The 22960-nt window shown below is 44.6% G+C and overlaps 1 protein-coding gene across 1 annotated transcript in view; it reads right to left on the reverse strand.

The window, feature by feature from the left end:
* Positions 1-593: 593 nt before the first annotated feature.
* The window catches only part of LOC124621499 (protein sister of odd and bowel-like), a 576924-nt gene continuing 554557 nt past the window's right edge, over positions 594-22960 (reverse strand). The window contains exon 8 of the mRNA XM_047147149.1: positions 594-803. Coding sequence (XP_047003105.1) covers positions 594-803 — 210 coding nt within the window. The remainder of the gene's footprint in view (positions 804-22960) is intronic.

Below are 22960 nucleotides of genomic sequence, written 5' to 3' on the forward strand. Positions count from 1 at the left end.
AGCATAACCAAGTAAGACAAAGCAAAGATGATGTTCTTTACAGGAAATGTTCAATATATCCACCATCATTCCTCAATTGTAGTCGAGGAATAATGTTGTGAACAGCACTGTAAAGCATGTCCGGAGTTATGGTGAGGCATTGGCGTCGGATGTTGTCTTTCAGCATCCCTAGAGATGTCGGTCGATCACGGTACACTTGCGACTTCAGATAACCCCAAAGCCAAATAATCACACGGACTGAGGTCTGGGGACATGGGAGGCCAAGCATGGCAAAAGTGGCGGCTGAGCACACGATCATCACCAAACGACGCACGCAAGATCTTTCACGCGTCTAGCAATATGGGGTGGAGCGCCATCCTACATAAACATCGTACGTTCCATCGGGTGTTTATCAACCAGGCAGGGGATGATGCGATTCGGTAACACGATTATCATGCGCAGTCACTGACGTTTTGCTGTCCAGCGCCATCTGTCGGACATTTTGTGAACTTTCTTTTTTTTTTGTTCTAATAAAACCCCATGTCATTCCAATCATGTGTGCCAATTTTTACCTCTGTATCTACATTATTCCGTGGTTTATTAAGTTTTCAAATTTATACTGACATTTTAATCGCCCGGTAGATAATCGACTTAGGACTGCCGTCGCGCCAGGTCAGGTTTGGGGTTCGGCTTCGTCCTCTGCACCTGTCGGTGGGAGGGAGAGAGCGCGGTGGCGCGCGCTTGCACGGCCAGCGGCCTACCTGCGCCGCCCAGGAGCGGGTCTTGGCAGCCGCCGCCTCCTGCTTGGCCTGCTGCTGCTGCTTCTGCGCCGCCGCGTGCTGCTGCTGCGTCTGCTCCATGATCTGCTGGATCAGCTCCAGCTGCTGCTTCGTCAGGCCGTCGTTGCCCGACGAGCTGCTCGTCGCCTGCAACAGCGCCAACGCGCGACCCGTTACGCTCGCCAGTTGCATCTTCGTCACACAAAGAGTTGTAAAACAACCGTAGGCTATCGCAGACTATCCTAACAAGGGAACCTCCCCATCGCACCCCCCTCAGATTTAGTTGTAAGTTGGCGCAGTGGATAGGCCGTGAAAAACTGAACACAGATCAATCGAGAAAACAGGAAGAAGTTGTGTGGAACTATGAAAAAAATAAGCAAAATATACAAACTGAGTAGTCCATGCGCAAGATAGGCAACATCAAGGAGAGCGTGGGCTCAGGAGCGCCGTGGTCCCGTGGTTAGCGTGAGCAGCTGCGGAACGAGAGGTCCTTGGTTCAAGTCTTCCCTCGTGTGAAAAGTTTACATTTTTTATTTTCGCAAAGTTATGATCTGTCCGTTCGTTCATTGACGTCTCTGTTCACTCTAATAAGTTTAGTGTCTCTGTTTTGCGACCGCACCGCAAAACCGTGCGATTAGTAGACGAAAGGACGTGCCTTTCCAATGGGAACCGAAAACATTTGATCGCAAGGTCACAGGTCAACCGTTTCCTCCACAGGAAAACACGCCTGATATATTCTATACGACTCTGGTGACGGCAGGTGCGCTGCATGACAGGTATATGTTGTCGACCCACCTAACTTGTACACTTGGTGAATGGGTAAAAAGATTCTTCTACCTTGCCCGATTTAGGTTTTCTTGGCGATGTGATAATCACTCCGAAAAAAAGCGATGAAAACATAAGAGTTTGTCAGATAATAATCGTCTGAAAATAAAAAATTAAAATTTTTACTCGAGGGAAGACTTGAAGCAAGGACCTCCAGTTCCACACTTGCTCACGCAAAACACGAGACCACGGCGCTCCTGAGCTTGCACTATCATTGATGTTGCCTATCTTGCGCATGGACTACTCAGTTTGTATATTTTCTTATTTTTTTCATAGTTCCACACAACTTCTTCCTGTTTCCTCAATTGATCTGTGTTCAGTTTTTCAAGGCCTATCCACTGTGCCAACTTATAACTAAATCTGAGGGGGGTGCGATGGGGAGGTTCCCTTGTAAGAAAGCGTAGCTGAGATAGTTTCCGAAGTAGCCTTGATCGGTTAAGACTGTAACCACGTTACCTATGGGTTAGGTGTGTTGCATAACTGTCGGGCGTTACCTCATTTAGGTCACTTCGTTTGCGTATGCGATCAGTATGTCACTACATTCCCCTAGAAACCAGAAGCAGTGAACCGCCTAGAAAGTGCGTGAGGATTTGCGAAGTGCTGTGTAACCTACGGAACATTTTTGTTTTACATACTCCTAGTTATCCTTCTACATCTACATCCATACTCCGCAAGCCACCTGGCGGTGTGTGGCGGAGGGTACCTTGAGTAACACTGTCGGTTCTCCCTTCCATTCCAGTCTCGTATTGTTCGTGGAAAGAAAGATTGTCGGTATGCCCCTGTGTGGGCTCTAATCTCTCTGATTTCATCCTCATTGTCTTTTCGCGAGATATACGTAGGAGGGAGCAATATACTGCTTGAATCCTCGGTGAAGGTATGTTCTCGAAACTTCAACAGAAGCCCGTACCGAGCTACTGAGCGTCTCTCTTGCAGAGTCTTCCACTGGAGTTTATCTATCATCTCCGTAACGCTTTCGCGATTACTAACTGATCCTGTAACGTAGCGCGCTGCTCTCCGTTGGATCTTCTCTATCTCTTCTATCAGCCCTATCTGGTACGGATCCCACACCGGTGAGCAGTATTCAAGCACTGGGCGAACAAGTGTTCTGTAACCTACTTCTTATGTTTTCGGACTGCATTTCCTTAGGATTCTTCCAATGAATCTCAGTCTGGCATCTGCTTTACCGACGATTAATTTTATATGGTCATTCCATTTTAAATCACTTCTAATGTCTACTCCCAGATAATTTATGGAATTAACTGCTTCCAGTTGCTGACCTGCTATATTGTAGGTAAATGATAAATGATCAGCACATTACACTTGTCTACATTGAGATTCAATTGCCATTCCCTGCAACATGCGTCAATTCGTTGCAGATCTTCCAGCATTTCAGTACAATTTTCCATTGTTACAACCTCTCGATACTCTACAGCATCATCCGCAAAAGCCTCAGTGAACTTCTGATGTTATCCACAAGGTCATTTACATATATTGTGAATAGCAACGGCCCTACGACACTCCCCTGCGGCACACTTGAAATCACTCTTACTTCGGAAGACTTCTATCCGTTGAGAATGACATGCTGCGTTCTGTTATCTAGGAACTCTTCAATCTAATCGCACAACTGGTCTGATAGTCCACATGCTCTTACTTTATTAAACGACTGTGGGGAACTGTATCAAACGTCTTGCCTTCTGTCTGTTACATCAAAATAAACAGTATTTCTAGCAAAATTGAAATTATCGATGATTAATTCAGTTTCTATTCGAAAATCGTAATTTATCATACAGCGCCAAAAAAAAAAAAAAAAAAAATTCATAAAAAAATGGCCATTTGCGAGAAGAACTAACGTACTGAGGCTTCCGTACAAACTTTATTATGCATATACACTGTTCATACATTCCAGAAACTGAGAATCCCGACCATATTTGACTGTTATCGACATTGATACTGACAAGATATCGGTTCCAGGGATTCCAAAAATTTCGTCAATGTTTTAACTTCAGTAATATAAATATGACGACAAAGTCATGAAGGAAGTAGGCGACCATTGTCAGAATAATCAGTAATTCTCCATTTAGTCTGAATGGGTCGCAGCGGTAAAACACAATCATCAAACAAAGAATGGCTTTATTGTTGACATGACGCGTTCCTTAATTTATCCATCATCAGATATCCAAGAGCAGTTATTGCACATAGATAGGACGTTTCAAGTTGTATGTGAAAGAAACATTTAACATACATCTTGAAACGCCATATCTACGTACAGCAATTGCTCCTGAATATCTGATGGACACATTCTGACACGCGTCATATGAGCAATAAAGTCATTCCTTGCCAGATGTTTGACTTTTACCATTGTGACGCAGTCATCCTGAATGAAGAACTACTAATTGTTTTAATTTCAAGTTTGATGTCGGGTAACAAATGACAAAAGAAATATTTTTCTCGTGTGCTATAATTACAGATTAAGAATTCTCTGATTTTTTTCCTTTATTTGTACTGTGAAACCTTCCTTCTTACCAAATTCCATCACTTTACAACAACGTGAAGTACCCTATACAGGGTGTAACAAAAATATACGGCACAAATTACAGGACACTCTCCTCACATGTAGACGAAGAAATTATGTTTTATGAACATGTCTGTGGAAACGCTTTGTTTCCATGTTACAGCTCATTTTCTCCAACTCATTAATCATGGAAAATACACACGAACAGAGCGCGCCAGCATACCACATGCAACTCTTTCTCACAGGAGATGTTCAATATGCTCTCCGTGGGAATTGATAGATGCATCAACCCGCCGTTGTAGTGAATCTCGGATGCGCTGATGTATCCCTGGAGTATTATGTATGGCTTCCCAACCTTCCATAACACGGACACGAAGACTCCGAACATCTTGTACTGGGGCTCCATACATAAGAGCTTTCAAATGTACCCACAAAAAAGGATAGTAAATTTAAGTCCGGAGAGCGTGGAGGACAGGCAATTGGTCCACCTCTACCTATCCATTTGTCACCGAATATGTTATTTAGAACCCGACGGACATTAACACTGAAATTACGAGGTGCTCCATCGTACATGAAATACATGTTTTGTCGCACAACTAAAGGCACATCTGCTAACTGATCAGGTGGACCATTCTCTACGAAATAATGATAACCTTGTCCGTTGAGCCTGGGTGGAAGAAAGTGAGGCCCTACCAAGCACTCATCAACAATACCGGCCCAAACACTGACAGAAAATCTTTGTTGATGACTTGCTTCAACAACTGCGTCCGGATTGACGTCGCTCCATGCATGTCTATCCTGAAAATGTGCAGTCTGATCTCGTTGTAACGACGCCTCATCTGTGAACAGCAACCTTGCACTAAAACTAGGGTTGACACTTCATTGAATAAGCCATTCGCAGAAGAGCGCCCGCGCAGGGAAATCAGCTGCTGATTGTGCCTGCACATGCCGTAAATGGTACGGACATAGCTGGTCCTCATGTAACATTCGCCAGACAGTCATGTGGTCTACATCTACATCTACACAGACACTTTGCAAATCACATTTAAGTGCCTGGCAGAGGGTTCATCGAACCACCTTCACAATTTTCTATTACTCCAGTCTCGTATAGCGCGCGGAAAGAATGAACACCTGTATCTTTCCGTACGAGCTCTGATTTCCCTTATTTTATCGTGGTGATCGTTCCTCCATATGTAGGTCGGTGTAACAAAATATTTTCACATTCGGAGGAGAAAGTTAGTGATTGGAATTTCGTGAGAAGATTCCGTCGCTACGAAAAACGCCTTTCTTTTAATGATGTCCAGCCGACATCCTGTATCATTTCTGTGACACTATCTCCCATATTTCGCGATAATACAAAACGTGCTGCCTTTCTTTGAATTTTTTCGATGTACTCCGTCAGTCCTATCTGGTAAGGACCCCACACCACGCAGCAGTATTCTAAAAGTGGACGGACAAGCGTAGTGTAGGCTGTCTCATTAGTAGGCCTGTTACATTTTCTAAGTGTCCTGCCAATAAAACGCAGTCTTTGGTTAGCCTTCCCCACAACATTTTCTGTGTGTTCCTTCCAATTTAAGTTGTTCGTAATTGTAATATCTAGGTATTTAGTTGAATTTACGGCTTTTACATTAGACTGATTTATCGTGTAACCGAAGTTAAACGAATTCCTTTTAGCACTCATGTGGATGACCTCACAATTTTCGCTATTTAGGGTCAACTGCCACTTTTCGCACCATTCAGATATCTTTTCTAGATCGTTTTGATCTTCTGATGACTTTATTAGTCGATAAACGACAGCGTCTTCTGCAAACAACCTAAGGCGGCTGCTCAGATTGTCTCCCAAATCGTTTGTGTGCATAAGGAACAGCAAAGTGCCTACAACACTACCATGGGGAACGCCAGAAATCATTTCTGTTTTACTCGGTAACTTTCCGTCAATTACTACGAACTGTGACCTCTCTGACAGGAAATCATAAAACCACTCGCATAACTGAGACGGTATTCCATAAGCACGCAATTTCACTACAAGGCGCTTGTGTTGTACAGTGTCAAAAGCCTTCCGGAAATCCAGAAATACGGAATCGATCTGAAATCCCTTGCCAATAGCACTCAACACTTCATGCGAATAAAGAGCTAGTTGTGTTTCACGGGCCGGCTGTGTGGCCGAACGGTTCTAGACGCTTCAGTCTGGAACCGCGCGACCGCTACGGTCGCAGGTTCGAATCCTGCCTCGGGCATGGATGTGTGTGTTGTTCTTAGGTTAATTAGGTTTAAGTAGTTCTAAGTTCTAGGAGACCGATGACCTCAGAAGTTAAGTCCCATAGTGCTCAGAGCCATTTGAACCATTTTTGAACGACCTACTTCAATTTCGTGACAAGTTAAACTACTTCTGACAGCAACAAACTCGCCACCGCCAACCAACACATTTAGAGTTGCAGGAACATGTCTTGTAATGACGTCAACTGCAAGAAGAACTGTCGCGGCTCCCGTTGTGGTGTCCTTGTCCTTCTGGGCCTCCCCCGGCCGCGAGTATCACCCTTAAATGCCCCATGTTCCCGAAGATGACTAAACGTTTTTCTGTCGCGGCGCCTTCGTCCGGGAACTCTGCCACCGCACAAACGTTGAGCGTGAGCGCTACTGCCATTAGCTAATCCATATATCAAATGAGAATTTGCCGTGTCTGCGTTTGTGTACACTGCCATTGGACGAGCTAAATCTGTGATGAACTCCACGCAGTAACCCGCGCGCTTGCAACGGTAGAACCGATGGCTGGAACAGTTGGTATTTACCTGTAAACAAGCAAATGTACGTCGCATGGCAACCGGGACATGTAAAACAAAGCACTGGCGGTGCCCAACGTGATCAGGCGTCACCTAGAGTGCATGCTCCCCATGATTATAACGTTCTGCTTTTATGTGTTTACCATGATTAACGAGGTGGAGAAAATGAGTTGTAACATGGAAGCAAAGCGTTTCCACAGTCATGTTCATGTAACATAATTCCTTCGTCTACGTGTGAGGAATGTGTCCTGCAATTTGTGCCGTACATTTTTCTTACATCCTGTAGATTTCTATGCGTGAGTTTGTGAGTGTTGAAATATGTGACAAAAGTGGCCGTCTCTTTTGGTTGCAGATACCAAATACTTATCTGTCGAGGGAACACAGCCCTCAGTATACGACATAATTTTCAATTGATACATCTACCCATTTCAACACCGGACAGACAGAGAGACACACAGACGAATGGACAACGAAGCGATGCTATAAGGGTTCCGTTTTTACCGACTGAGGCAGTACTTCGTAGAGCTTATAAAAGACTTGTTTCTGTTACTGATAAACAACCTTCGCACTTGCCAACAAGAACAGGATACTCTTCCCTTTTTTCACGATGAACGTTCTATTGGGTACAAAATAACAATAATAATTATATAGATATTTTTTATGTGTGTGCATGTAAACTGTACTTGCATCAAAAGTAACTGCTTTGGTTACACAAAAAAGCAGAAGTTACGCGATCAAATAATTTCTATTACTTATAAAGTGCAGTTTATATTTTGTGAAAATATAAAATACATGATGGACTAACACTGAACGATGTCTGGTTATAATTATGAGGAAAACAAAAAACAAAGGGACGTCGTCGGTTACCACTTTCTCTGCCACACATTCATTTATGTTTCTCTCCCTATTAATACTGGCGGTAATCTTACCATTTACTACGTCATCTGTGTACTGTGCCAAAAAATAGCGAACCGTAGTTTTTGCGTTAGCACACTGGACTCGCATTCGGCAGGACGACGGTTCAATCCCGTCTCCAGCCATCCTGATTTAGGTTTTCCGTGATTTCCCTAAATCGTTTGAGGCAAATACCGGGATGGTTCCTTTGAAAGGGCACGGCCGATTTCCTTCGCAATCCTTCCCTAACCCGAGCTTTCGCTCCGTCTCTAATGACCTCGTTGTCGACGGGACGTTAAACACTAACCACCACCACCACCGTAGTTTTTGCAGAGGGCAGCTCTAATGATGTGCAAGTCTCTTAATATGTGCTCTAAATGGCTCTGAGCACTATGGGACTTAACATCTGAGGTCATCAGTCCCCTAGAACTACTTAAACCTAACTAACCTAAGGACATCACACGCATCCATGCCCGAGGCAGGATTCGAACCTGACATGGTAGCAGCAGCACTGTTCCGGACTGAAGCGCCTAGAACCGCTCGGCCACAGTGGCCGGCCTTAATATCTGCATAACTGCTACAACCTACCATCGGCTTGAACATCCTTACTGCATTCGTCTTCCTCTACAATTTCTATCTCCTCAATTCCCTCCATTACGGAACTGACTTTTCCTTGATACCTCACACTTAATCGTAGAACACTATCTTTCCCTCTTGTTTGTCAAACTGAGTCATAAAGCTCTTTTCTTTGGGATACAGTTACATCCCTCTACATCAGTCAGTCGATCTACCCGTCTAATCTTCAGTGTTCTCCTGTAGCGCCATATTTCAAAAGATTCAATTCTTTTCCTGTCTGTACTGTCCTTTCATATAAGGCTACACTCGAGGCAAATACTTTCAGACAACTTCAATTTTCGAGCGCGTGCTGAAAAGTAATGCTTCCCAATTTTTTCATTCTCCTCTCAATATGGGTTGAGATATTACGAGCTATTACTCGGTGGATCTTCTCAATCGCTGAAGCAAGTTGCAACTGTCTGCCGATAGAGGGCTCCGAACTGTCGCTTGTAACACGATGTTGTGTATGTGAGTGAGAAACTGCATGCTGTGGCGGAGTTTCTAACAGAATAAAACGTGCCCCTAATTGAAATCCACAGAAGAATGAAAGATGTGTATGGTGATGATTGTGTCGACATCAGTAATGTGCAACGTTGGGTTTTTTGTGGTCGTAACGAAGGAAACACTGGTGCTATCATCGGCGGATGTGAGAGAGCTACATCTCTACTCAAAACTTGAAGAATATCTTTGACAGTGATGAAGCGGTGCAAGTGTAGGTGAGATTCTACCTCCGTCAACAAAGTCAAACATTCTACAGTGACGGTATCAACAAAGTGATCTGTCGCTGGGAGAAATGTATTCATCGCTTGGGTGACTATATCGAGAAATTAATAAACAGACATGAAGAATAAAGATGGAGAATGTTAATAAAGTTTACTTTATTTAAACAGTTTCCAGAGTTTTCACATGAAAATTTCGGGGCATTACTTTTCACCATACCCTTGTTTTTCAGAAACGGGTTTATTGCTATCCCCGATCTGCATTTATTATTCTCACTACTTTGGCCATCGTCAGTTATTTTGCTGCCCAAAAAGCAATAGTATCTAATTTCCAAATACAATTCCCTGAACATCACCTGATTTAATTCGACTGCATTCCACCAACACTCACATTGATATTTATCTTATAGCATCTTTTCAAAAGATTATCCATTCCATTCAACTGCTCTTCCACGTCTTTTGCTGTCTGTGACAGATTTAAAGTGTCACTAGCGAACGTAAACTTTTAATTCCTTGTTGTGCATCTTCATGTTTTCGCGGCGTAAAGACTGTTCCATAAAATTTCGGGCGTGCAGCCGCATACATTCATCTCTACTTCTAATATTTCGGCTGAAAGGTCTTTGGCCGCATACGCAGTGGTTCGGTCATCGGGTGTAAAGGACGAAGCAAGTGCTGGAGCGTTAGTCACCTCGGCTCACTCTGAAGATGACTGGATGGTATTCAAATGGTTCAAATGGCTCTGAGCACTATGGGACTCAACTTCAGAGGTCATCAGTCCCCTAGAACTTAGAATTACTTAAACCTAAATAACCTAAGAACATTACACACATCCATGCCCGAGGCAGGATTCGAACCTGCGACCGCAGCGGTTTCGCGGTTCCAGACTGTAGAGCCTAGAACCGCACGGCCACTCCGGCCGGCACTGGATGGCATTCAGCCGAAATATTAGAAGAAGAAGAAGAAGAAGGTGAATTCATGCTGCTGCACGCCTGAGAGTTTATGGAACACTTCTAATTCCTTCTCTTGCAACATCTTTTCCAAATCTCTCCGTTGTCTCCTTTATTGATTGCTCAATGTACAGGTTTAATAACTCGGGAGAAAGGCTAAAATCCTGTCAAGTGCGGCAATACTTTGGGAACTCCTCGGGAAAAGATGCAACGCTCAGCGTTCAGTGGGCATTTGCTTGTCCTAGATGTCAATAAACGCTACCACACGCCTGAGCGTCCGGTTCTCAAAAATGGTTCAAATGGCTCTGAGCACTATGGGACTCAACATCTGAGGCCATCAGTCCCTTAGAACTAATTAAACCTAACTAACCTAAGGAGATCATATACATCCATGCCCGAGGCAGGATTCGAATCTGCGACCGTAGCGGTCGCGCGGTTCCAGCGTCCGGTTCTCACGTCACCCGTCTAACATGTTGAAAGTATCGATGGTCAGCTATTTTCTCATCTCATTTTTTAGCATACAAAGACGAAGTATTAAACCGCAATTGAAAGTGGTTTCAACCGCCAGTACAGTTATAATCGTTACGGTGTCGCACTGGTCTTCTGTGATATAGGATCTCGCAGACTTGCAAAAAATTGCAGTTATGGCGTTCGTTGTTTGAGATCCGCTGTGTAACAAATCTGCTAAAGGGGTCTGGGATTTCTAGCTGCTAAAGGGGTCTGGGATTACTAGTGTCACGACAACATTCCCGGACCATCCGCAAACTTTGCCTTTCAACATAAATAGTGAAAGATCAAGAGGGTACAAAAGAATTCTAACAGGAATACTACCGTTAGAAAAGTGACTGCTCAGCTTAAAGAGAGCACAGGGAACACAGTGTCAACAAGGACTGTGCGACACATCCTGCGTAAAGAAGACATTCACGTGAGGTCTGCGCTGTGCGATGGTCGTTTGCAATTCTGGTTGGACACTTTCGCCTTGCTATGTAGTGAGCCTACACTACAGAATCTTTATGAAGGTGTATATGTTCAGGGTTTGGACGAAAGTACGGAAGCACAGAAAACACAGTTCATTAATATGCCTAATACGGTGTAGGAAACCAGTTGGCATTCAAAGCAGAATGGTTTTCAAGGGAATCTTATGCCATCTTTTCTGCTAATAGTGGCAAATTCAGGTAATGACGATCGAGGTGGATAGCAATCACGCACCCTTCTAACCAAAGCAGACCACAAAGATTCAATAATACTGAGAGCTGATGAGTGTGGTGACCAGGTGAGGGGCGACAATTCATCTTCTTGCTCACTGTGCATTTTCTTTTATGCTTTCGTCTTCTTTAAAGGCAAAGAGAAAAGATGAAGCGGTAGCCCATCATAGAGCCTATGCCTACCGTCAGGTAATTTTGATTTTCAGCTGTTAAAAAAGAGAGGTGATTTTCTTGTACCAGTAGGAGGAAGGAAGGATTCGCGCTCAGCTAGTGAGCGAATGAGAAGCACGCCATTTTAAGCGAGTAATTGTAGACCGCCATTTTGGGGTCGATATGAATAAGAGAGGAGTATGTATTTCATACGTGCACCGTTTAGCAAATACAGTATTGTTTTATTAATAGAAAGGTCGTGTGAGTTGTTATTTCAAACAGTACCATAATTACAAGAACTGAAGCCCACCTGTGTACTTTGGAATAGTATGAAGATCCGATGAGCTCAATGGGAACACGGTCAAGACCTTGAAGGTGAACACGGCGAGCAAACGTAGCATTATAAAGAAGGATAAGCACAAATCTACTGCGGAGAAAGAAACTACTAACCCCTGCAGAATAACATGAACTAATACAAACTTATTTCCAGGCATAGCTCAGCCTATGGTGCTTGTCATTCATGCCAAAAAAAGAAATTAATCTCATTAATTCAATACATTTTAAAAAGCCACTCATTTCAACATTTTATTATCATCTATTCCATTATTTTGTTATTTATAAAGTGGCGACCGTGACAGGACAACAGAAGCGCATGTAAATTTAGTTTTGAAAGGAAAGTCTACTGTATATCGTTGGAAATAAGTTTCTTTATTTAGGGAGACAGTATATCACAAAACCGGTCACGGACGATACCAACTGTGTGAAAAAAGGGCATGTTCTATTGCAACACAGCATCAGCTTTGGGGAACAAACGTCGCACCATAGGATACCCGTGACAGCCAACACGGTTGCAAAATCCTCGGTAATAATGAGACGTTGCAGAGTATCCGTGGAGCCCGTGGAATATGACGATGCGGCTGCCCAAATCATCCCCGAATCCCTGCTATGTTTCGGTCTTGGGATGCAAACTCGGCCAGAAGTTGAAAACAATTTGAAAGAAGAGTCATGTGTCCAAACGACATTCACCATATCCAACATTTTATGGCTTCGGTATCACGTTTTCCTATTATGGCCATTTGAATCACTGCTAAGTGGTTTCGGAATTGCAGCTTACCCATGAATTGCTATCATCTGGAGCTCCCTTCGCCAGCCGCTGTGGCCGAGCGGTTCTAGGCGCTTCAGTCCGGAACTGCGCTGCTGCTATGGTCGCAGGTCCGAATCCTGCCTCGGGCATGGATGTGAGAGATGTCCTTAGGTTAGTTAGGTTTAATTAGTTCTAAGTCTAGGGGATTGATGACCTCAGATGTTAAGCCCCATAGTGGTTCGAGCCATTTTGAGCTCCGTTCTTGTTGATTCCGTGCTGACCAGTTTCGCGTGTGCGACAATCAGCTCTGCAGTGACTTTTGCAGCTGTCGTCCTCTTTTTTCATAATCTTCTCCAATGCCGTGTATCTCGATCACTCAAAACACTTCAGGCCGTGTTATGACTTAGCGGATGTCGTTTTTCCGCTTTCCCTGTATGCTGCTCACATCTTCGAATAAAGAAAGGAATATTAGAGTTTAACGTCCCGTCAACAGTGTGGTCATTAGAGAGGGAGTACTAGCTCGGATTGCGAAAGGATGGGGAAGGAAGTCGACTGCGCCCAAACAAAGGAGCCATCGCTGCATTTGCGTGGAGCGATTTATCAGAATTCGGCTCCCTTGGTTACGGAAGCGCCCACCGTAGCAATTTGTCCGCGGTCGAATTAACTTAGCTCGGACATAATGTATTTATAATCACGCAAAACACTGTCCTGAACGCGTCTGACACCTACACCGTATTGAGGAGATTGCAAAGGTGCCGTTCATGGTAAAACACAACAGTGAAACCTGTAGGATTGGTTTGCGTCTGCATTTATGTTCAAGCATGCATTTCTGGCGCTGTTTCCATATTTTTGTCCAGACGCTGTACTTGTTTTGTCCAGACGCTGTACTTGTTTTGTCCAGACGCTGTACTTGTTTTGTCCAGACGCTGTACTTGCGAGCAACAATCACTCGAGCTGCTCGTCAGTCGCTAGGGGAAAAAACTGGCGCGAAGGGCCTCGATAGACAATTGTGTGTGCCACATTGTTCGCGGGCTCGCGATAGCGCTGTCCCGACGGATCAGCTGGATCGGTTCCGTAACACACCAAGCAACGTGCTCGCGAGCGGTTCATGAACCGGTCTGTTTAACAGTGTACACACCTCGACAGAAGCGACGCCCCTCTCGTGCAACTGATTATTTCTTTCGCACCGCACACGAAAAGGAACGATTAATGACTGTATAAAGTCTCTTTTGGGGTATATTTGTTGATATACAAACAAATAATTGAGAGACTGCCGATCTTCACTGATGTTTGAGCAGTTTGTATAATAAACAAATTGTTTTAAGGATGACATATTACTTCTACTCTTACATCTTCATTTATATTCTGCAAACGGTTGTGAAGTACATGGCAGAAGACACTTTCCACTGTACTAGACACGACGGCTTCTTCTCACTCCGTTCATTTTTGCAGCGTTGGAGGAATCATTAATTAACCACTTCTGTGCGCACTGTACTTTTGTCTTTCCAAGCCCTGTGGCAGTGATTCGTAGAGAATTGTAGTATAAAGTTATTCCTAGATTTCTCACTTAAAGCTCATTCTTGAAACTTCGTAATAGGCATTCACGGTACAGCCTGCGTGTATCTTCAATCGTCTCCAAGTTCAGTTGTTTCAGCATCTTCATCACACTCTCTCATGAGTCAAACAAAACTGTGACCATTCGGGCTGCTCCTCTTTATGTACGTTCAAATCCCTATTGTTAGTCTTTACAGTAGTTGCGTGGTGACTGAAATGGTGTTGTCTACAGTTCAACCATGCCTAGACGGTCAATACCGCGATTCGAACGTGCCCGCATTGTTACTCTGTGCCAGGAAAGACTCTCAACAAGGGAAGTGTCCAGGCGTCTCGGAGTCAACCAAACCGATGTTGTTCGGACATGGAAGAGATACAGAGAGACGAGAACTGTCGATGACATGCCTCGCTCAGGCCGCACAAGGGCCACTACTGCAGTGGATGACGGCTTCCTACGGATTATTGCTCGGAGGAACCCTGACAGCTACGGCATCATGTTGAATAATGCTTTTCGAGCAGCCACAGGACGTTGTGTTACGATTCAAACCGTGCGCATGTTGTGCAACTTCACTCCCGACGTCCATGGCGTGGTCCATCTTTGCAACCATGACACCATGCAGCGCGGTACACATGGGCCCAATAACATGCTGAATGGACCGCTCAGTATTGGCATCACGTTCTCTTCACCGGTTAGTGTCGCGTATATCTTCAACCAGACAATCGTCGGAGACGCGCTTGGAGGCAACCCTGTCAGGCTGAACGCTTTAGACACATTGTCCAGCGAGTGCAGCAAGATGGAGGTTCCCTCATGTTTTGGGGTGGCATTATGTGGGGCCGACGTACGCCGGTGGTGGTTATGGCAGGCGCTGTAGCGGCTGTGCAATACATGAATACCATCCTCCGACCGATAGTGCAGACATATCGGCAGCATATTGGCAAGGCATTCGTCTTCATGGACGAAAATTCGCACCCCCATCGTGCACATATGGTGAATGAGTTCCTTCAGGATAACGACATCGCTCGACTAGAGTGGCCAGCGTGTTCTCCAGACATGAACGCTATGGAACATGCCTGGGAGAGATTGAAAAGGGCGGTTTATGGACGACGTGATCTACCAACCATTCTGAGGGATCTCCGGCGAATCGCCGTTGAGTAGTGGGACAATCTGGATCAACAGTGCCTTGATGAACTTGTGGATAGTATGCTTCGACGAATACAGGCATGCATCAATGCAAGAGGACGTGCTACTGGGTATTAGAGGTGCCGGTGTGTACAGCAATCTGGACCGCCACCTCTGAATGTCTCGCTGTATGATATTACAACATGCAATGTGTGGTTTTCATGAGCAATAGAAAGGGCGGAAATGATGTTTATGTTGATCTCTATTTCAATTTTGGTACAGGTTCCGGAACTCAGGGAAACGAGGTGATGCAAAACATTTTTTTGATGTGTATACATTGCAGGGACGTCGTCTTCAAATGCAGTACTTATTTGTAGCAAGAAACTTTTAGTTAATGGAGTCTGTTTAATACAATGCAGTGCGTAGAAGAAAACCACCATTCAAAACATTTAGTGAACATCTGTGAGCATGCAGAGTATCATATTATATAACGTAGTATTATATTGCATAACGCAATTAAATATAATTACTGTTATTAATCAATTAATCATCCGCTCACTACTCTACTTCGTCAGGCAATTACAGTGGTACTTTGGGGTCGCTGAGGATGCTAGCAATCTGAAACACAGAAAACTCGGCACCAAGTGCCCCGGTCCGGCAACCGACTTTACTATAGTTAGTCTATTGGGGACTCCCTACATAGTAATTTATGTAGGTTACCAATCCTTCTCTAGATGAAAATGAAAGTTTTTCAGGCTGTTTCTGAACGTATGATCTCAAAAAAAGTGATGGCCCAATTTAGGCATGGTTTTGTAAAACAATCGGCATTGTCTGGAGAAGGTATGCAACTACATATAATAGCTTTTGCAGCAACAGTGTGCCAGTTTTCTGATAAACTCGACTGCGAGAAAGATAATGCTGCAATTCTCACCGTTGTATCTTCTATATGCTGCGATTTCTGAAATCAGATGTTGTTAGCCCTTTGTAGCAGTTTGTTTAACAGAAAGGGTAGCCTATACAATGATTTTCATGTGTAACAAAATAGTTAGTTTATCCGATGGAGCAGAAGCTTCGTGAAGTTGTTGCTTTTTCGGTAAAAATATTCTTGCCCCTGAAACACATATCGCTTGATAGTTCTATCAGCCAGACAAGAAAGAGAAAGCTCTTATTGATCGCTTTTAAATCTATTATACGCCGCCTGCTCACGAGTTGAAAAGCAGGAAATTTTTTTTTGTGTAAGACTGAAAGACCAAAAATATTGTATTTCCCAAAACACTTTAATACACTTATTCACATGCAACGTAATGATGAACAAATTATTATTGAATTTATTTTCTACATATACGAGAGTCTGTTTTGTTTATTCTCTCTCTCTCTCTCTCTCTCTCTCTCTCTCTCTCTCTATCTATCTATCTCTCTCTCTCTCTTTCCCTCGTCCGAACATGCCTCGGAAGGCCCAATGATACTGACCGACCGCCGTGTCATCCTCAGCCAATTGGCGTCGCGGATACGGATATGGAGGGGCATGTGGTCAGCACACCACTCTCCCGGCCATTGTCAGTTTTCGCGACTGGGGTCGCTACTTCTCAATCAAGTAGCTCCTCAATTTGACACACAGGGGCTGAGTGCACCATGCTTGCCAACAGCGCTGGGCAGAACGGACGGTGACCCATTCAAGTGACAGCCAAGCACAACAGCTCTTAACTTCGGTGATCTGACGGGAATCGGTGTTACAACTGCGGCAAGGCCGTTGGTGTTCATATATACCCATTTCCAATAAATTACAAACCACTGAAAGAAGCGTTGCAACGCATGCCGGGCAACTGCTAGTCAATAAGAAGATCCGTACATATGTGGCGCGACGTGCCGCCCCACATTGTCAACGTTGGCTCTGGAACAAAAAAGTTTGCTTCAGAGAGAGAGAGAGAGAGAGACTGGGAGATTCTCACACTGAAATACTGAAATCACAATACTGCCACACCTTCGTGAAATTTGGTGTTAGTAACATTCACTAGTAACACGGATCTGTTTTAGCCCCATCACTATTCAATTTATACATTAATGATTTATCAACCACAATATCAACTAAATTCATCTATGCTGATGACATAGCACTGGCAGCACAGAGCAGTAATTTCGAAGATGGTGAACGAATTCTTACGGAGGATCTCGAGAAGATGTCAACTTTCTTTAAGACCTCGAGATTGATCCCAAGCACATCAAAAACTGAAGTCTCTTGTTTCCATCTAGTGAATAGTGTTGCGATCTATAAACAAAGAGTTCTGCTCAATGGACAAACGTTGAGGTACAATCCTTTCCCAAAATATCTCGGAATCACTCTAGATAGAACCCTGAGCTACAAAGAGCACATCACCAAGCTTTCTCATAAAGTTGCTGCAAGGAACAACATACTACATAAGCTCAGTGGTACCACCTGGGGAACCTCTGCTGCCCGCATCTCGTGGTCGTGCGGTAGCGTTCTCGCTTCCCACGCCCGGGTTCCCGGGTTCGATTCCCGGCGGGGTCAGGGATTTTCTCTGCCTCGTGATGGCTGGGTGTTGTGTGCTGTCCTTAGGTTAGTTAGGTTTAATTAGTTCTAAGTTCTAGGCGACTGATGACCTCAGCAGTTGAGTCGCATAGTGCTCAGAGCCATTTGAACCATTTTTGAACCTCTGCTGACTGCGTTTAACTGGCATCAGTCTTGTGTATTCTGCTGCCGAGTACTGTGCACCTGTCTGGTTGAATAGTGTACATGTGAAGAAGGTAGACACAAAACTTAACGACACAATGGTTCCATCAAATCAACCCCATGCCACTGGTTACCTGTACTGAGTCACATCCCTCCACCTCACTTAAGGCGGAAACAAGCTCTACTGAGGGAGCCCAAGAAAACCTCTGCATCACCTTCTCTATCAATGCACCAGGAATTCATCCGCCACAGCAACGATTGCAATCAAGAAGACCAGCAAGTGTTACTGCAGGACAACTCATCGCGGATGGTTTTGATCTAAATTAAAGCTGGAAGCATGAATGGTGAAAAAAACATTGGAAACAAGAGCCCATCACCTTGATCCCACAAAGAAGCCAAAAGGTTTTGACCTACCTAGGAACTTCTGGTATCGCCTCAACAGTTTAAGGACTGGACATGGTTGTTGTAGCTACTTCAGGTACAAATGGGGCTGGATCAATTGACCAATGTGTGAATGTAATCAAGGAGAGCAGACAATTGCACATTTAGTCCAACGCTGTCCACTTCATTCATACCTTCGAATTCCCGATGACTTGTTCACTCTCACAACCAGCTTAATTAACTGGTTGAAAAACACGGACTTAAAGTTTTAATCGTGTCTTATATCATAAGAAAACTGTATGAAATCATTTGCCTTATATCAACTGTATATTGTATAAAATCACCATGTTGTTGTTGTGGTCTTCAGTCCTTAGACTGGTTTGATGCAGCTCTCCATGCTACTGTATCCTGTGCAAGCTTCTTCATCTCCCAGTACCTAATGCAACCTACATCCTTCTGAATCTGCTTGGTGTATTCATGTCTTGGTCTCCCTCTACGATTTTTACCCTCCACGCTGCCCTCCAATATTAAATTGGTGATCCCTTGATGCCTCAGAACATGTCCTACCAATCGATCCCTTCTTCTAGTCAAGTTGTGCCACAAACTTCTCTTCTCCCCAATCCTATTCAGTACCTCCTCATTAGTTATGTGATCTACCCATCTAATCTTCAGCATTCGTCTGTTGCACCACGTTTCGAAAGCTTCTATTCTCTTCTTGTCCAAACTATTTATCGTCCATGTTTCACTTCCGTACATGGCCACACTCCATACAAATACTTTCAGAGACGACTTCCTGACACTTAAATCTACATTCGATGTTAACAAATTTCTCTTCTTCAGAAACGCTTTCCTTGCCATTGCCAGTCTAGATTTTATATCTTCTCTACTTCGACCATCATCAGTTATTTTGCTCCCCAAATAGCAGAACTCCTTTACTACTTTAAGTGTCTCATTTCCTAATCTAATTCTCTCAGCATCACACGACTTAATTCGATTACATTCCATTATCCTCGTTTTGCTTCTGTTGATGTTCATCTTATATCCTCCTTTCAAGACAAAATCACCATACGATTAAATAAAAACTAATCACATGCAATGATATGCCAGGAAGTTTTGTTATTCTGTTATTATGGCTAAAGACTCGTAAGTTACGGCAGGTCACAACTTAAGAACTTATGGAGCATTTCGTTCGGAAATCATCGCGACACTCCATCGATGCCACTTGATACACAGAGAGTACGTAGTAGTTGGCCACAACAGCAGCCAAGAGCGCCATTTCATTGTCATTATCTTCGCGCGCGCGGAACAAATTAAATAGCGCTCACGCGATCGGAAACCATTCTAGGCGCTCCAGTTCCGCAGCCCATTGGATTAATCCTGGTGAGGCCGGCGGACGTAACAAAACTCGAGCGCCATCAATCTTGGGCGCTGTTAGCGCACCTGCCGTGACGAAGGGGAGTAGTGGGGGTTGGTGGGGGGGTGGGGGGACGCACGGGGTGGGGTGGGAGTGCAGCCAGCGTGGCCGCTGAAGTCGCGCCGGTCGATACCGTGTCCGCGTGGCGCCGCGCGCTGAATAATGCCTTCCGATAACCGAATTCCATTCCGGCTATGCGGTGACAAATGTGACAGCGCCTGCTAATGCCTTATCGCTGCCTTTGTCTCAGGGCGCGCGTCCCCTCCCCGGCGAGGAATCGCTGACTCAGCAGCTCCCTGCTAGTGATGGCTGCTGGCGGACCGCCACCCTTGTTTTTATCCTCCGCGTCAGCAGGAACGCGAAAAGGAAGTTAGTTATAGTGCCAGCGTCGAGCACTTGCGTGGAATCCCTCATGCAGTCTTCGATAAAGTACAAATACTGCTGGTTTCTCATTCTGCTGTTTAGTTCAGATGTCATTGCCAGGAGATCCTGTAAATAGTCTGGCTGCCTGTATCGCTGTTGCTCATTCAGCTGAGTATTGTGCATCTGTTTGGACGAACATTTCTCATACAATGATTTTTGACACACAGCAGAATACTACAATGCGCATAATATCAGACGCAATCAGATATACTCCAAGTCATTGACCCTACTGATGACCGGTATAATGTCTCCTGATATACGCACCTCTGTTGCCCTTATGGGGGAATTCCATAAGATCTCCAAGAATCCCAGTCTATCCATGCATAGTGACCTGTCACTTTGATCAGTCTTCTCAAATTCAAATGGCTCTGAGCACTATGGGACTTAACATCTGAGGTCATCAGAAACTTAGAACTACTTAAACCTAACTAACGTAAGGATATCACACACACCCATGCCCGAGTCAGGATTCGAACCTGCGACCGTAGCAGTCGCGCGGTTCCGGACTGATGCGCCTAGAACCGCTCGGCCACCGCGTCCGGCGATCAGTCTTCTGACTGGTTTGATGCGGCCCGCCACAAACTTCTCTCCCGTGCCAACCTCTTCATCTCAGAGTAGTACCCCCAACCTGTGTCCCCAATTATTTGCTGGACGTATTCCAGTCTCTGTCTTCCTCTACAGTCTTTGCCCTCTACAGCTCCCTCTAGTACCATCGAAGTCATTCCCTCATGTCCTAACAGATGTCGTATCATCCTCTCCCTTCAGTGTTTTCCACATATCCCTTTCCTTTCCTCTCCGATTTTGCACACAACTTCCTCATTCATCACGTTATAAGTCCATCTAATTTTCAACATTTGTCTGTAGCACCACATCTCAAATGGTTCACCGAATGAAGCCCACACTCCATAATTAAGTTTCTGGTGTTATTTTTTTTAAAGAGAATACGATAACTTCTACAACATTATTTCAGTGGTACAGGTTGGTGCACGAAAAATCGGAAAAATCGGCCCCGAGTACTAGACTGCTCACCGTCACCCACCAATCGTCATGTATTGTTTCGAAGTTGTTGTTTGCATTAGCTTATTTGTTGTTTCTTTACTGCCTAATTATTACATGTTTATCTATTCTGCTCGTAGCGGTCATCAAATCGTGCGTAATTGGCGAGCAGTCTGTACTCGGGACCGGCTTTTCGTGCGCCACCTTATATTATTTCACTGCGATCAGCCACATAACGCTACAGTTGGCTAAACGAGATGTTTTGATGAATCACGAAAATTACTTCAACAAGTGTGTGAGAATTCTGTAATGAGTAAAAACTCTGTACTCCAGAGGGGAGGCAAGTAGACCCTCTTGGCGCCTTCCATCTTCAGTCACCTATGCTACTAATTTTCAATTATTCATAAGAACCATATACCATGCACATATGGACGGTGAACGAGTAAAAATGAACGGTTCCCAAAACGGAGCGATTACCAGTGACCTAGTTCCCACGGATGAGCGAGTTTGCCTATCTCTAGTATTCAGACTGTGAACGCGGAATGGTAGTTGGAACTAGACACATGGTACATCCCATTTCAGAAATCGTTACGGTATTCAATATTCAGAGATTCACGGAATCAGGAGTGTACCGAGAACACAAAATTTCAGACAACACAGTGGCCGATGGCCTTCACTTAACGACCGCGAGAAGAGGTATTTGTGTAGAGTTTTCAGTGCTAATAGACAAGCAACAGCAGAAATCAATGTGGGTCGTACGACGAACGCATGCGTTATGACAGTGAATGAAATTTGGCCTTAATGGGCTATGGCAGCAGACGATCGGCGCGAGTGCCTTGGATAACAGCACGACACCGCCTGCAGCGCCTCTCCTGGGCTCCTGAGTACATTGGTTGGTCCCTAGACGACCGGAAAATCGTTGGCGAGGCCAAATGAGTCCTGGATTCAGTTGGTAACAGAAGATGGTGCGCAGACGCCGCGAAGCCATGGACCCAAGATATCAAGAAGACACTGTGCAAGCTGGTGGTGGTTCCATAATGGTGTGGTCTGTGTTTACATGGAATGGACTGGGTCCTCTGGTACAACGGAACCGATCATTCTCTGGAAATGGTTATGTTGGGCTATGTGGAGACCATGTGCGACTATTCATTGACTTAATGTTCCCAGACAACAATTCGCCATGTCACCGGGTTTCCATTGCCCGCCATTGGTCTCAATAACATTCTGGAATGTTCAAGCCAATGATTTGGCCACTATCGCAGGACTTCTATCCCACCGTACACTTATGGGACATAATCGAGATGACAGGTCGTGCACAAAATACTGTAGCGGCAATATTGGATGGCTACAGAGGCAGAACGGCTCATTATTTCTGCAGGGGACTTCAAACGACTTTTCGGGTCCAAGCAATGTCGAGTTGCTGCGCAACGCCGGGCAAAAGCAGGTACGACACGATGTTAGGAGGTACCCCATGACTTTGGCTACCTCAGTGTATATTGCTCAAAGACGGTTTTCTTCAGCTCAGCCGACATCTTACGATTTCAAAACTGAAGAATATCTCCCGTAAGCTTACCAGCCTAATTTAATATATCTGGTTTCAGGTCTCTTTTCATATTTACAAGCTGAGCTAGACAGACATACTGTGTCACCTTCTACAGTTGTACGCTTCCAAAGGATGTACGAGGGTTGCCTCCACCTTCGTAGCGGTTCAACAGTTGGCAGCATTGGTATGCGGCAGGTACTGGCTTGTTCCGTTCTCTACAGGTCCAGTTGGCAGGAAGCCTTAGCATTAAACGGTTGTGTTGTTACATTGTAAAGTATGGAACTCTGCGCAGACGGCCGTTCAATGCGATTTAAGCAACGTGCAGTCATTGAATTCTTGACAGCAGAAGGTGTC

This window comes from Schistocerca americana, chromosome 1 (assembly GCF_021461395.2).
Source record: "Schistocerca americana isolate TAMUIC-IGC-003095 chromosome 1, iqSchAmer2.1, whole genome shotgun sequence".
Lineage (NCBI taxonomy): Eukaryota > Metazoa > Arthropoda > Insecta > Orthoptera > Acrididae > Schistocerca > Schistocerca americana.